Source organism: Petaurus breviceps, unplaced genomic scaffold (genome assembly GCF_028583685.1).
Source record: "Petaurus breviceps papuanus isolate PSGF00001 unplaced genomic scaffold, PetGlider_PUasm1.0 190, whole genome shotgun sequence".
NCBI lineage: Eukaryota > Metazoa > Chordata > Mammalia > Diprotodontia > Petauridae > Petaurus > Petaurus breviceps.
In genome coordinates, this window is record NW_027185810.1 from 3,280,104 (window position 1) to 3,296,290 (window position 16,187).

A 16,187-nucleotide genomic window follows, 5' to 3' on the forward strand; every position below is an offset into this window, starting at 1 on the left:
ATGGTCTCTCCCTTTATAAAATGCAAACTTCTTGAGGTAGGACTTATTCTTTCTGTTTGTCCCCAGTGTCTAGTACACTGCTTATCATAACAAGTACTTAATAAATGATTATTGATTGATTAGTGCTCACAAGGTTTCTGTCAGCATCAAATCAGGTATACGTTCAGTGGTGTTTTTATTCTTGTAGATGCTTCAAGCTCCTAGAACAAACATAAAATGGCATAGATGTCCCTGGCTTTTTTCCTGAACATTTAAGTACCCATTGGAGTTTGTATAAATCAAGTAAAATTTTAATTGCTTTAGTATTTGAAAAGAAATCTGTGTGGATTTTTCAAAAGTGAAGCATTTTTGGGGGGGAAGTATTCTTTGTACAAGCTTAACCATAAAGATCCATTATTTCTGTTATATGAGTTTGTATCTGGGTATGCCAGGTTTTCAGAAAGTGAAACACCACTCTTTTTTCTAACTCATATTTTGAGGCAAGTCGTCTTCTTTACTCTCTCTGTCTCTCTCTCCATGATGGACCAAGACAAAGACATAATGATTCATTTTCCAAAACTTGTTAGCTTTTCATCCCAAAATGTTACGGATGGCTCCTTTTCCTTTGGTCACATTTCTTCTTTTTACCCCCCTGTCTTTGGTAGGATTGGGGTTTTCCTTTTGGGGTTATACACCCACATAGGATGACTTTGGGTGTGCAGCTCAGTTGTTTGTGATTGTTTTCAAGGCATATATGACAAAACTGGAAATTCTTCCATTTATGACTGTGTTCAGAATAAGAAGAAATTAGTGTATAATAAGGAGGATGGGGTTGGACGATGAGGAGAAGACTCAGTGGATTCTATCTCCATCTTTGTGACCTTAATCAAATGACCCCTTTGTTCCTCACTTTTTCAATCTGTAAAACAGGGGAATTGACCCCTGGCATTGACAAGATCGTTTTCTTGCTCAGTTTCCTCTCCCCCTCCTCCCTGAATTTACCCTCTCCAGCTTCTCGAAGTTTGAGTTGTAATATGATGTCCCAAGGAAGGGCTGTTGTGAGATCATCAGTGGGAAATAGAGAAACTGGAGCTTTGGGTAATAAGGTCAGAAAAGGCTCATAAATATAACCACATTCCCTTGGAGACAATAGCCTACCAAGGACTTCCCGTTATCTTTCCACAATTTGACCAGAAATCAGGTTGAAAAGGGGGTAGATACTTCCTTGGAGAATTTAGAAGAGTGATGGGGTAGTCAGAAAAGAAGAGAGTCAATTCAGGAAATTATACCATTTAAAGTGGTACAGGAATGAGGAGAAACTTTCCTTGTCATTAGTGATGTTAGATCTCCTACTTTATCTGTGCAGTATATTTGGGCCCTTTTCCCACCCCTATCCAGAAATGGAAAGGAAGATTGGTTAGGTTACTAATCACTGCAGTTTGCCTTGAGATTGGTTGTTATGAATGCCCTCCGTGGAAAGAACCACACTCTCTCACACATAGTAGGTGTTTAGCTACAGAAAACAAAAGGAGGATCCAAGATACAGTTCAGTTCAGTAGACTTTTGTTGTTCAAACAAAATGATTTGCAGACCTAGAGCTCTAGGCTATTTTTCAAGAATATTGAGAGGTGTTTGTGCATAAAATTTTCCTGACTAGAATGCAAAATTGAGAGACAAAGGGAAATTGATAGTCTGTTTCCTTCGCTGTATTTGGGGGCCATTTTCACTAGGGAAGGTTATAGCTCTTTCTTATAATCTGAGATATCCTGGCTGCCATTCTTCTCTCTCCCTCTCCCTTTCTATTTTCCTCTCCTTTTTTCTCCCTCTCTCTCCCCCATGTTTTGAAATGTAAAACATAAGCCCATTTGTGCCTGCCATGACAAGCTGTCTGATGTTGGCCTTTGGCATGGTGGTCATCCTGCTGCCTGTCAAAAGTTCAGCCCTTGCCTTCTCTCCTTACCTTTATGTGTGTCCTGAGCTTATCCAGTTGACAAAGAGATGAGATCCCTGTGGTTGGGCCAGCTTTCTTGACTTAGGCTCCAGGCCAGGATTCTAATAATAGATAAATAACTTTGACACCCAAATTGTTGAACCTGTGAAGCTAACCTTTCCTGTTCCACCTGCCTCATGGTCTTTCTTATTCTGTAGTCTCCCATGCCAAGACAGGGAATCAAAATAATTTTTCATGCTGTCATCTTTTTTTTTTTTTTTGTTGTTTGTTTTAAATTCTTCACTGGGACTATCACAGTAGGCAAACTGAGCATTCTGCACACCTAAGCACCTCGAGATCCAAAAGCCTCTCCATCCTAGAAAGCAAGAGGAGGCAGCACTTTCACTAATTCTGAATTTACACTTATAAAAGAAAAATCAGGCAGCAACTGTTGGAAGCTGTACGGTGGAAGCTTGCCGCCTGTTTAATATGTAATGTGATACCTTGTCTCACAGTGACAAGGTGACAGATGGCTTTGGCTCTATAAAACAGAATTACCTTTTGTGCATCTCTTGCACAACACAGCGCAATACACTAGCACTCCCTAATATGCTAATTAGTTGGGTGTGCTACAGATGTTCTAGAAGTCTGGAAAGGCTTCAAAGGTAAAGGTCTCATTGTTTTCCTTTTATTTATTGTCTTTCTCTAGGTCTGGATGGGGGGCGTGTCTTGAACACAGGAGATTCTTTTAATATTATTTGAATTGTTTTATGGATGTATTATATAAGTTGGGGGTTGGATGGGGAGGATAGGCCAGAAGCCTACCATCGGGGGAAAAACAGGTTAGTGAGAAAAGAATAATTTCCTTCAAACATATTCATAATCTGAACCTTTAGGCAGAATGAAAGTTAAGCTTTCTTGAATTTTTAGCTCTGACTTCCTAACCTCTTTTGTGTTTGGGCCAAGGGGCAGGAAAATGCTAATATATGTATAACTTCAGCTGGCCTCTCTTGCCAATAAATGGTTGCTGCACAGCCCTATATAACCTTTTTTGTTCATTCTTTTTCAGTGCTGGTGGAAAAAAGTGGAGCTCAAGTTGCTATGTTGAGTTGCCAGGCTCTGGTCGGCATTTCATTTCTTGCTAATTTGGAAGGTGGAGGGAAAAGCTACTGGACTTGGCAGTCATTACTGATTACAGGGTGCTGTTTTCTGTTTGTTTTTCTTCTGGGTTTGGAGTGTGTGTGTTGTAAAGGGTTGCCTTGAGCTTTGTGGTGTGGTGTCAGTGGAACTGTATCAGAGCCCTGTTACAAAGATAGCCTCTCCTGTTTGTCCTTGGCTTGGATGGGCCTGTAGTCCCAGCATCATTTGGGCCCAGAGGCCTCCAGGATAGTTGTACTGTATCACATGTTTCTTTATTGAGAGATAAAATGGAAGTGCTTCAATCTGGTCAGTTATTAATATAAGAGAGAAAGATAGAGGTCTTGGGAAGACTGGGATTTTCCTCTCTTCCCTGAAAAAGAAGCAAGGGGTGGGACACAATTAAAATGTAATTTGGGATTTGAAAGATGTTGTCTTTTATCTTAGTTTCTTTCCCTGACTTAGAGTAATAACACTTGGGACAGAAGGACGCCTGCCCTGCCTATCAGCCCCATTTTATTAATGGGGGAAGCCCAAAGCATTATCTGAGTGCTTAGATCATGTGATAATTATGTCTATTTTGCCTGGTGGCATTAGCCATCATCGTGTCGACCAGCTGTTTGGAAGGAAAAGGATCATGTGGTCCTGGTTTGTATTGAAATACCCAAGCTCAATCTGAGTTGTGTTCAGTAGACTAGAGAGATATAAGGAAGGCCTAGCCAAATGTGTAGGATGCTTGCCCGGGAAGAAAGCTGATTTTTCTCTGTAGCAGTAAGGGGGATTTTAATGGATGATGATTCACCAATTAATAAAATTTATTAATTCTTTTGCCTGTAATGATAACAATCCTCTTTCTTTTTAATAGAAAATGATTCACCAATTAATAAAATTTGCTACTTCTTTCCCCTGTGATGATATTAGCCCTCTTTCACCAGGGTATGAAAAAAGTAGAATTTGGAGAAAAAGTTAAGTCTGTATCTTGGACCTTCTACATATTCCCCAGGTGCCATATAGGACATGCTACTTTTAGGCTCCAGTTTTCTTACCTATGAACTGAATGGGTTAGAATGTTAAGGCCCTTTCTAACAATTTGGAATAGTGGATAGAGTGAAAACAATCCAATTTCTATTTCTATTCAATTCTAATCTCACTCCAGATGTTATGAAGTGTGTCCTAAGACAGACTCTGTTCTCTCATCTATTAAATGGGGAAATGAATATCTCCTACCTAACAGGGTTGTTTTTGGGATTCAGATGATAAAATGCATCTAAAGTGTTTTGTAGAACCTAACAGCATTATATTATTTTGTCAACTACCATTACTGTTGTATATAAATTCACTTCAGCCAGCATCTATTAAGCAACTGCTACATTCTAGATTCTACACTTTGTTAATAAATAGTGACTTGCTGAATATCCAGCTGACAGTTACATGGACCTATGGGAGACCCTTAGTGTTTTCACCTTAGATTATAGATTTTAATGACATGCAGGATCCTCTCATAAATGCTTCCCTAGCCAAATGCCGAGTAGCCACATTTTTCATTTAAGTCAAAGTAGTTACAGTAGGGAGGCTACCATCTTGTCTGCTGTTAGCACTACCATCAGTCTTAGGAGCCATTTCCAAGAACTGTGTCCATTGGGAGAGGCATTCGAAAATTACATTTTTGTGTGTTGAAATTTATTTAGACTTCAATACCATAACTTTGTGGGACCCTAACCTCCTCTCTCCCTGGGGGTACAATTTTTACACATTCTTTAGTAATACCAAAAATATAATTTTATAGATAATTATAGAATATTGACAGTTTAAATATATTCTTTGGGGGTGGCTAGGTGAATAGAGCACTGGCTTTGAAGTCAGGAGGAACTGAGTTCAAATTTGGCCTCAGACACTTAACACAAAACTAGCCGTGTGACCTTGGGCAAGTCACTTAACCCCAATTGCCCTACCTTCACCCCTCCCCCCCAAAAAAAAAACCCCGAAAAAAATTAAATTTATTCTTTGGTAATATTCTATAACCTAAAATATGGTTGTATAGATAATTATAAAATACTGATCATAAGCTTGTCATCCAGAGCTGGAAGGGTCTATATGAGACATATAGTTCTTACCCTCTTCCCACCCCCACCCCCTTTTTTAGCAGATGAGGAAACTAAAAGATTAAGAGAGATTTAAGTTATTTATACAATGCCATGAAGCTTCTATGCAGTAGAACTGGGATTCAAACCTAAGGATTTTGACACCAATTTCTTGTTTTCTTTCTCTAGCACTTTGCAAGGAATTTTAAAATCTTAAGAGTTGGGTAGACCCTAAAAAATACCCAGTAAAAACTGCTTGTAAAAGCAGGAATTTGTTTTATGCCATACCCATAACTGGTGATCGTCTTGCTTCTTAAATATTTTACATGCTAGGTGGGTCAGCTACCTCAAACAAGTTATTCCATTTTTTTCTCTATACATATTTTATTGGTGCTCTTTTTAAAATCATCAGTATTGCTTTCCAGTAACTCCTCTTTCCCCACCAACCTCCCAATCCTTTCTTATATAAGATATAATCAAACAAAACAAATCAACCCATTGGTCTTGTCTAAAAATGTGTTTTTCCTTCCTTATTTGTAGCCTACCATGTTCCTTTTTGCTGGGAAGTAGGGGAGTAGGGGGAGGGGGGAGAGGGGCCGTGTGTCACTATCAAGTCTTGAAATTATGATTGGTCATTGCATTGATCAGTGTGCAGAAGCCTTTTAATGTCATTTACTTTTATGCTGTTGTGTTTATCATGATGACTGTTCTTCCTTCTAGGTGATGACTGTCTTGCAATGTTGAAAAAAAAAGATTCACTATAGATCTGCAAATATCTTTTACCCAGTACTTATATAACGTGGTTTCAAAGATCGTTATCTTTTTGGTTATTTTCTTTGGGACTCCCCCTAGATTTTTACTTTTTCTTCTAATACATGACATACAATGGAGTGTTGCATATATAGTTGTAATCAATTAGTCTTGGTTGATTTTCTTGAATTGTTTTTCAATCCCTTTCTTTTTAACTTGTCATTACAAAGGAAGGCTTGCTGGGGAAGAGAGTAGAGAGAGATGTTCAGAAATAAAAGTGTTTTAAAAACAAAAGACTTCTAAAGATGTTTTCAGAAATGTAGCAAGTACTATTTTAACACAGAGGATAATGGTAATATTACTTTCCTTCATTTAGGAATGACACTTTTTGTCACTTGTAGCCTTATTATGTTAGATTTTTAAGTAGATACATTACATAGTTGGCTCATTCTCAATTTACAGTAATCTAAATCTTAGGTCTCTTCACATGCAAGCTATTGTTTAAGGCAGATGTTCTCTATCCTACTTGTGTGGTTATGGTGGTTTTTTTTTTTTTTGAGCCTAAATTCAGGATTTTACCTGTATCATTGTTAGCCTTCCTTATCAGCCTGAAAGTCCTAGTCTTCCTGGACCTTTTTGTCATCCATTATATTATCTAGCTTTTGTCATCTGAAAACTTGAGGAACCTGCCTTTTATATCTTTTAAGTTATTCATAAAATTGTTGAATTGGACAAAACTAATTATAGGGCTTTTCTTTATGATACAAGAGCCTTTTCCCTGGCTTAACATTATTCCATTAATTAACACTTCTTTGGGTATGCTTGTTCAGTCAGATATATGAATTCATATAACTGTAATCATATATATATATATAGATAGACAGATACATATGTGTGTATATATGTGTATGTAAAATCTCCTTGTTCACAGGATGTGATTAAAAACATTTCTTTTATTAAAGAAAAAAAGGGAGCTAAGTTTCACTTGGCAGAGTGGGCTCCTATTGAACCCATGATGGTTCCTAGAGATCTTTTTTAAAAAATGAACAGATTTGATGCATCTACTTTTTTATTTGATAGATTTCTTTGATAACAAAGTATATAAAACTGAAAATGTACTCCCCTGGAAACTTATATTAGCGCCATATTCTGCATCTGTTTTCATATTTCTTGAATTTTTCCCATTTGTCAATTTTTAGAGTTCTTTTTTTTTAGTTGTTTAGTAAGCGCCCATTTATCTGTTCTGTAATTTTAATGGCAAAATATTGATCTTAGTTGTCCTCTTCCATAATGTACCTTTAAGAGATTAGAGAAAAGAAAGGAGGAGGGAAAAAAATGGTACAGGGACAAAAAGCGGCCAGGAAACATAATAAAAAAAGTGGGCATTGAGTGGATGGTAATATAAAGGAAGTACATGTCTTTTTGCTGTAGTTGTGAAGCTAGAGAGCAACACACATGCACACACACTTCGTAGTTAGGTAAAATATGATTGTAAATTGGGAGAGGCTTGATGAGTATATTTGTAGGGGGAAGGGAAAGAAAGTACTGTTGACTTCTGATGAGAGTAAAGAACAGATTTTTTGAATGGGCCGTGGGAGAGGTGGAAGTACAGGAAGTATAATCAGGGTGACCAATTTCAGAGTTGAAGATCTTAGAGATAAGTGGTTTTGAGTGATAGTAGAGGGTGTGACCTAGAGTAGGAAGTAGAAATCACATGTTATTAGTCAACGAGAGAAGAAAATCCGTGTTGCCATATAGTAGCAAAGATCTATTGAATTTTCAAGTTACCAAGGAAGTTTTCAGAGGACTGGGTCAACAGGTAGACATAAGCCATGTACTGATGTTATTGAGGACAGTGGAGAATGTCGTGGATTTCATGAGATGGGTGATGATAGAGTTAGAGTATAGGAAGTTGCAGCCAGGAGCAAAGAGTTTCTTGATGCCTCTTCCTGCTCCTGTGTATCACGGGTTAAGAGGTTTGGTGTTTTGTGAGAGAGAGAACATGTGTTGGAGAGGGTGCCTAGAGTTCGAGAGAATGTCCTGTGTGTGAAAGCCTGATTTCAGTTAGTTGAAGGGGAGGTTAAGTGTTTGAGCAGGAAGGAGAGTTAATTGACTCCTTAAAGAGTGTGAGTATAGAAAAGCAGAGCAGAGGGGAATAGGTACTAGGGAGATACATTATGAACCAGAATTAAGGTATGGAAATTTGTACCTTATAATGGTGGTCATTTGAGATGACCTTGGTTTGAGAGAGATTGGGGAGGGGACTTAGAAACTGAGAAAAATTGAGAAAAGACTAGGTGAAATTCTTCAGAAGAATTCTTCTAGGAAACTCTATAGAAGTAATAAGACCAGCCTTGGCTCGTGGGGTCAGAGGCTGAATGATAAAGGGAGTAGTTTATGAGTGTTAGAGTAAGGGAAGTTGAGGAGGCATCTTTTCCCTTCATTATTGTTTGTAATCTTCTGATTACTTAAAGAGCTAAATGGTGGAGAAGTTTACTTTTTAAAGAATAAAAAAGTTTCCTTTTTTAAAGAATGCAATCCTATCCTGGAGTAGCACACAGTAGGGAGAACACCAAAGAGAAATATCCCATTTTATTATGAAGAATAAGCAACCAAACCTTTTAGAATAAAAGCCTATCTCAGGATTGCCTTTAAGCCTATGACACATGGCTACATGTTGTTAGTGATGGCAAATATTTAAGTGGAGTTTTGACTTTTGGAAATGGCCAAAGAAGTCATTGAAAACTGAGTCTACTGAATAAACTATCAAGCTAGGCAATACCCTATTTTGTTAGAACTACATTGTGATTTTTATTCTATGGGGTCACTGATAAGCTCCAAATTAGTCCTTAAACAGAGTTCCCCAAAATAATTTTGAGTTATGGATGGCAGCATAATTTCCAAGGAGACCACAAGGTCTTCTAGACTTGATGTAATGGAAAGAACTCTAGATGAGATGTCAAAGTCCTGGTGTCAAATCTGGCTTTTTCACCTACTTCACTGTGGAATGTCAGGCAAGCCACTTAAGAGCTCCTTGTATCTCAGTTTATCTCTTTTGTGAATTCAGGATGTTTTATCTAAGGTGCCTTCCAACTCTAAACTTGTGGTGATGTGTAAGTTTTGTTGTCCATATTTCATAATCATACCTCATTATCCGTTCTTTGTCATCTTCTGAACTACAGGATGATCGGTGGATTGTATTGAAGTGTAGGCAGTTTTCCAGACACTTGCAGAATTTGTCCTATGAATTTGTTAGATTTTTTTTTTCTTCTTGATGAATTACTTTCTCATTACGGATTTATTTCTTTATTGTCCTCCAGATGTCAACATAGGACTGAGTCCCAAATTTCTCATGCCCCTGAATTAAAGAATTGTTCCCCCCCCCCCAAGCTTCTGCTTGTCCAAATTCCGGATCTCCTTCCAGGCTGTGGCATCCCAGCATGCTGCTCTCCAGTGTTCCTTTTAACCATGTGATATTCCCTTTTCTCACCTGTAGGGCTCCTCGCTAATGGCCAATCTAAGGGATTAGGACCAGCATCAGAACAGTCAGAGAATGAGAAGGACGACGCATCACAAGTGTCCTCAACTAGCAACGATGTTAGTTCTTCAGATTTTGAAGAAGGGCCATCAAGGAAAAGGTCAGTGTGTGTGAGAAAATTGATTTATCTTAACCATAAGCTATAATCATATACCTCATCACTAGTTTCAAATGATCATAGTAGCAGGGTAAGATGGGGACCATGCTTTTTTATTTTTATGTAGGATTAGAGACAATGTCTAGTACAAAGTTTGTTGAAGTGTCTGGGTATTTTATAGGCTTGATTCTGGGTTTTCTGTAGTTGAGTTAGTTTAATTGCCATTAATTAAGAAAGCAAAGATTGGCCTACTCCTTGTTTGAAAGAAAGCTGCTGTATTCCATTTTTTCTAAACTTAGAGCAAAATATCAGCTATGATATGGCTGAAAACAGCAGTTAACTCTGAAAATAAGATAATGAATCGACAGTTTAAGGTTTCACAGAACCAACTATTGATAGCGATAGTGATTCTCTTCAACTGTCTTCTTTAAATAACATATTCTAACATCTTCCTTATCTTTTTATATCCAAAACTCGTTCACTTTTATTTCTTTTGTCTTCCACAGACTTGTTTGAAATTGGATTTTCTCTCTTGACCTTTTACCTACTTGGTTTTTCTTCTTGACTTTTTACACACTTAGCTTTACTTTTTTATTTTGTGACCTCTAGTAGGAAACTTTTCTCAGACTATGTTCAGTTTAAATATTTGCAAGGGCAAAGAATTCCCTTTCCCTCTGGCCTTCTTCCCTTCCTCCAGATGTAAGGGTGCTTATAGGGAAACTCCATTAAAGTAAACTGTTGGCAAAGAATTGAGTGTGTTGGAAGTAAACGACTAGCTTGGCCACATGCACATATAGTGAGAACCAACTACCATCATCTTCTAGACTTTTGAGACACTGTCAGCACCTAATCTAATTTGTTTATAATGCTTACTTAAGGGGGGGGGTCTATCTAGGGAAGAACTCTTGGCAGAGTGTTTGTGAATAGTAAATTGTGATCCTTTTCTAAAAGTTTATGCTTTTATTCAGAAGTAATTTGGTTGACTGGTTGTCTCAGAATGTGAAATGAGTGGCATGGGCTAGATGGTCTCTGTGGAGTCCCTTCTAACACTGGAAGACTTTGATCTAATGCTCTTACTTTAGGGAAGGTCAACTGATTGGCAGCTGGAGAACTTAGCCTTTGAGGTTATGTCAATGCTACTTAAATTTTACTTCTTTGTAACACTTAATAGATTTGTATTTTTTGTGTAAATGTTATTTATACAAACAGCTCCCCTTCAGCATTAATAAGATCCTTGGGAATAGTTACTGTTTGATTTTTGTCTTTGTATTTCTAGCACCCAACATAGTATCTAGCATACAGTTGGTAGGTATGTATATTGATTGATTGGTATTTCGCTGTTTAGTAAATTTTGTCAAAATGTCAAGCATTATCTTTTAAAAAATTTTTAATTAGTGGAAATCCTCCCCTCCTTCCAGAAAACAAACTCCCTGGAATTAGCATTTATAATCAAGCAAAATTAATTTCTCCTTTGGCCAGGTTTAAGAAAAAAAAAAAATTAAGTGCCTTTGGATTCTTGAGTCTGTGACCTTTCTGTCAGTAAGTAGGTAACCTGTTTCCTTAGGAGTTGTTTGAAATCATGTTTGGTCTTTTTTTTTTCATTAGAGTTCCCAAGTCTTTCAAAATTGTTTGTCTTTACAGTATTGTTGTTTTTCTATAAATTATTGTTCCACTTATGTCCATTTTACTCTACATCAATTCATACAAGTCTTCTAGTTTTCTTTGAAGCTATTTCATTTTTTTTTAAACCATAATAGTATTTCATCAAATTTAAATACTACATAACTCATTCTGCCATTTTCCAATGGATAGATACCCCCTCAGGTTCCATTTCTTTACCATTCACTGCAAAACATTTTTGTATTTTTCCTTTTCCCTTATGTCTTTGCATGTATAGACCTAGTAGCATTAGTATCCTTGGGTAAAAGCATATGGTTCATTTAATAACTTTTGGGGCATATACTTTCCAAATTGCTTTTTGGAATGGTCAGACCAGTTTATAACTCCACCAACAGTGCATTAGTGTACCTATTTTTCCACAGTTCTCAAGCATTTTTCATTTTTTATTTTTGTCAGCTTGACTAATCTGATTAATGTGAGATTTAGAGCTGTTTTAGTTTTTACTTCTCTAATTACTAGTGGTTTTTTAAAGCATTTAAAAAAAATATGGCCTTTGATAGTTTAGATATCTAACTCAGAAAACTGCTTGTTTATGATTTTCTAGCATTTATCAAGTGGGGAATGAGTCTTTTTCTTGTAAATTTGGAGCTGTTTTCTGAAAAGAGACCTTTATCAGAGTAACTCCTCTTGCTTTCCTCTCTCTCAACCTCTCTCCCTCCCTCCCTCAACTTCTTTTGCTCCCTCTCACCTTCCCTCCCTCCTTGCCTCCTTCTGCCACTCCCCCAGTTACCTCCTCCTCTTCTAGTTTTAGATGGATTGGTTTTAATTTGTGTAAAAACATTTTAATTTTGTGTAATCATAATGATCCATTTTCCCTTCCAAGATATTCTCTGTCTCTTGTTTGCTTGCAAACTCTTTCCTTATCTATGATTTGAAAGGTAATTTCCTTCTTCAGATTTGTTTGTGTGTCACTTTTTATGTCTGGGGCAGGTCATGTGCCCATGTGGGTACCATCTCTGTGCACATTGTGAGATGTCTGTATCTCGTTTCTGTCAGTCTGCCTTCCAGTTCCATCATCTTTTGTCTGGTGCTTTTTATCCTAATGGATGAGATCTTTGGGTGTGTCCAACACTAAGCTGCTGGCTTTGTTTGCTTCCATTGTATGTCTCTTCTGTTCCACTGATTGCTTTTGCTCTTGCTTCTCTCTATTCGCTATGATTACTGTCAAATACCATCTTACAACTCAGAAGCTCGAGTCATCACTGGGTTCTTGATACCTATGTTAAAAGCAGCATAGCAGGCTAAACAGGGTGAAAAGTAGCATTATCTCAAGGTCCTCCAGGATTTTATTATATTATTCTCTCTTTTGTCATAGGTACATTTTCTGGGAAATTCGGGTGACACTACTCAGAGGATTGGGAAGCTTTGAAGGATGTTTTTAGGCCGAGTTGGGAGAATGGTGTTCACATGTACTGACATTCTCTGTTATCTTCTCATGCCCTTGCCTTTTCCCCTTAATCTATTTTGCAAGGTCAAAGGCTCCTTAAGTCACAGATTAAGTTCTTAAATCTAGTTCAAGATCAGTTCATTGAACCCCCTCATTTGGTAGATAAGGAAATGGAGACTCTGGGATTTTAAATGATTTACTGTTGATCACACATGTTATCACAGAGATGAAAGGATTGAACCCAGTTACTCTGACTCTAAACTCTGGCACACTCTTCACTCTCCCATAATGTTACCTCATTATAAACTTAATGTGTAATGACTGTTAACTCATTGAAATTTTCAGAAGCTGCTAAATTTAGAATCCTGCATTAGGAACAAGATACCTGATTACCATATTTTTTCCTTCCCTCGTTTGATATGGTACGAAAGACTGGGAGGCATGTGGAAGCCTGGTGAGGTGCCATGATTGTAGGGTCAAGTGAATAGCTCCTCAGTGGTAGTAGGGGCATCTTTGTTGGTTTTCTAAAAGTAGTCTTTGAGTTTTCAGTGGAAAAAGAGTATAGTTATGAGCAGCAGCATGTTGTATTGGATAGAGTACTGGATTTGAAACCAGTGGGCCTGAGTTTGAGTTTTCCTCTGCCCCTTAATACCTGTGGACTTCTGGGTATCATATTTAATTCCTCTGGACCTGAGTGTACTCATCTGTAAAATGAGATGGTTGTCATCTGAGGGCCCTTCCAAATCTATACCTATGGTCTCTTGAGACCCAGCATTAGTTTTGTGCTAAGTTTGGTGGTGGGGTCCTGTCTTCAAGCAGTTGTCTTGAGCTATACAAGGTCATGCATGATTAATGTCAAAAGTGAGGTCTAGCCTGGAGTAGTGGAGTTAATATTTGTCGTCATAAGTATTCTGGAAAAAGAGAACTAGTAAACATATGACCATCTGTTTACCATTCTAATGAAAAAAAAAATAAGATCCTTAGGCAGAATTCAGGCAGAGCATTTATACCCTAGTCAGTTGGTGACAACTATATCCTCCTGGCATTCCCCTTGTTGTCTGCAAATTCTCCTTAAAGACCACAAGGTATTAGGGCATAGATACTGTAGCATGAGTCAGAGGCCCTGACTTCAAATACGAGCTCTACCCTTATTACTTAGGAGATTTTGGGGGAATCATAGACTTTCTGGGCCTCAGTTTTCTCCTATAAAATGAAGGCTTCAGACTATTCCATCTCCCCTCCCTCCCATTACCTACATCCTGGGGTTTGGGGGGGGGTGGAGAAAATTTGTTTAAGAAGTCATATTAAAACTCATGGCACATCCCACACATGTATTCTGTCTAAGCTGCCCTCTTTGTTTACTCCAGGGCCCATCCCTGTGGACTGGCACCATTCTAGTATCAGTCCCAATCTGTGATTGTCCTGAATTTTCTCTCATTTGAAAACTGGAAATATAAGCCCTTTTGGGCAGATGATGGTTTGTTTCTGCTTTTCAATATCGCACTTTTTGTTCAGTTGTTTCTCATTCAGGTCCAACCCTATTTGGGTTTTCTTGACAAAGATATTGAAGTAGTTTGCCATTTCCTTCTACAGCTCATTTGTCAGATGGGGAAACTGAGGCAAACAGGGTTAAGTGCTAGTAAGTGTCTCAGGCCAGATTTGTACTCAGGAAGAAGGAGTCTTCTGAACTCTATCCACTTTGCCAACTAGCTGTGTTCTCCCCCCACCCCCATTATATAGTATACTTATCCTAGTATTATGCTAGGAAAGCAGCTAGTAGGCCCAAAGGTTAGTGTGATGGTCTTGGAGTCAGGAAAGGAGGACAAATAGAAGAATAAAGATCACTTTCTGTTTAAAAAAAAAAAAAAGACCGCCATTTTGATGAAGGCTTGCTGTCTGTTTGAAAGAAAATGGCAGCCAGACAAATTAGGGCAAGGAATCAGTGACGTGGAGAAGTCTGGGAAGAGGACACCTTGGCTGGAATGATGGTCTTTTATGCGGTTTGTGGTCATTTTTATTTGTTATTCATTTGTATAACTTCGATTTGTGGAACAGAGGAGTTTTGGAGAAATTTACTGCATGGGCTGGCTCCATCAAAAGTTGATGGTGGTCTTGTTATTGTTCCACTATCCCCCCATTTTATTCTGTTTTCCATTTCATTCACATGCCAATTTTAAAGGTATATCTATGTTCTTCCTATATTTGGTGGGTTGAAAGTTAACTGGACACAAGGAATTGAATATTACTTAACTAAGTTACATCGTCCAAGAAGGGGATAGTTTGTCACAGTTCTAAAAGCGGAGGTGAGCTTAATATACTACCTTTTGTTTTTGTTTTTTTGGTGAAGGTAAAGAATTGCAAACAAAGTAGATGCCCATCCATTGAGGAGAGGCTAAACAAATTGTGGTACCAGATTGTAATGGAGTATTTCTATGCTTGTAAGAAGTGATGTGTGGATGAATATAGAAAAGCACAGAAAGATCTATCTGAACTGGTGCAGAGGGAATTAAGGAGAGCCAAAAGAACAATATACACCGTCACTATAACAGTGTAAATGGAAAACACAGGCACACACCAGAAAATCAAAAGTAAACATTGCAAAATGATGAAAGACAAGCCTAGCTTGAAAGAAGAGATATGATAGGATCTTCTCAACACATCCCTTCACCTAGTTGGGAGGTCTGAAGGTGGTTCACATCACCTTTTCACCTTTTGCAATGTATTGATTGTTATATTGATTTATTTTCCCTTTAAAAATACTATCTGTTGGGGCGGCCAGGTGGCGCAGTGAGTAAGAGCGCCAGCCCCAGCGTCGGGAGACCCGGGATTGGTTCTGGTCTCAGATGCTTGGCACCCACACAAAAAATAACTGGCTGTGTAACCTTGAGCAAGTTACTTAACCCCAATTTCTTTAAAAAAAAAAATACTATCTGTTATGTGCATCCTCTCTGTCAGTGGGAAGCGAAATAAACACTGGGAGAAAGCATGGTTGTTAAATTAAAAAACAAATAAACCAGACATTAAGAAAAAAATATTTTAAAAAGCAAAACTGGGGTGTGTGTTTCTCTGTGTGTGTGTGTAGCTTGTCATAGTTTACTGTGGGCTCTACTGATTCTTTAAATTTCTTCTGTCATTGTTAGTTTGAGTTGCCAAAGACAGAAGAGATGTCCCTGGTTGTCACAGTTGCTGGGGACAACATTTTGGAGAAGCTCTTTTCTTTCTAAGTAACTGGAGTTTTTTTCTGAAATGAAACAATATTCGCTGTCACCTTTTTGCAGTTTATAAGAGAGTAATAACACTTGAAATGGCTGCTAAGGAGAGGACAAGGTATAGTCAGAGAAACCATCCTACTGATAACTGGAATCTTCCTGTGTCCTTGTAAAGAAAATGCACGTGTATATGAGATAAACAGCAATGTACACATACATACATCTGCACATGTAGATTTATGTGTGTATATAGATGTATATATGTTTATATGTAAAAATGTATGCGTATGCATACATACATATTTGAGATCCATTTTTATGTTTATGAGAGATCTGTTTTTTTAAGATTATGCACACACATCATACAAGGTTTCTTATCAGCGTACATGCGTGTGTGTG

At 37.8% G+C, this 16,187-nt stretch overlaps 1 protein-coding gene across 1 annotated transcript in view; it reads left to right on the plus strand.

Annotated features, from left to right (window-relative positions):
- Nucleotides 1–16,187, plus strand: part of JARID2 (jumonji and AT-rich interaction domain containing 2) — a 334,505-nt gene that overhangs the window by 172,805 nt on the left and 145,513 nt on the right. The window contains exon 3 of the mRNA XM_069092440.1: nt 9,374–9,515. Coding sequence (XP_068948541.1) covers nt 9,374–9,515 — 142 coding nt within the window. The remainder of the gene's footprint in view (nt 1–9,373; nt 9,516–16,187) is intronic.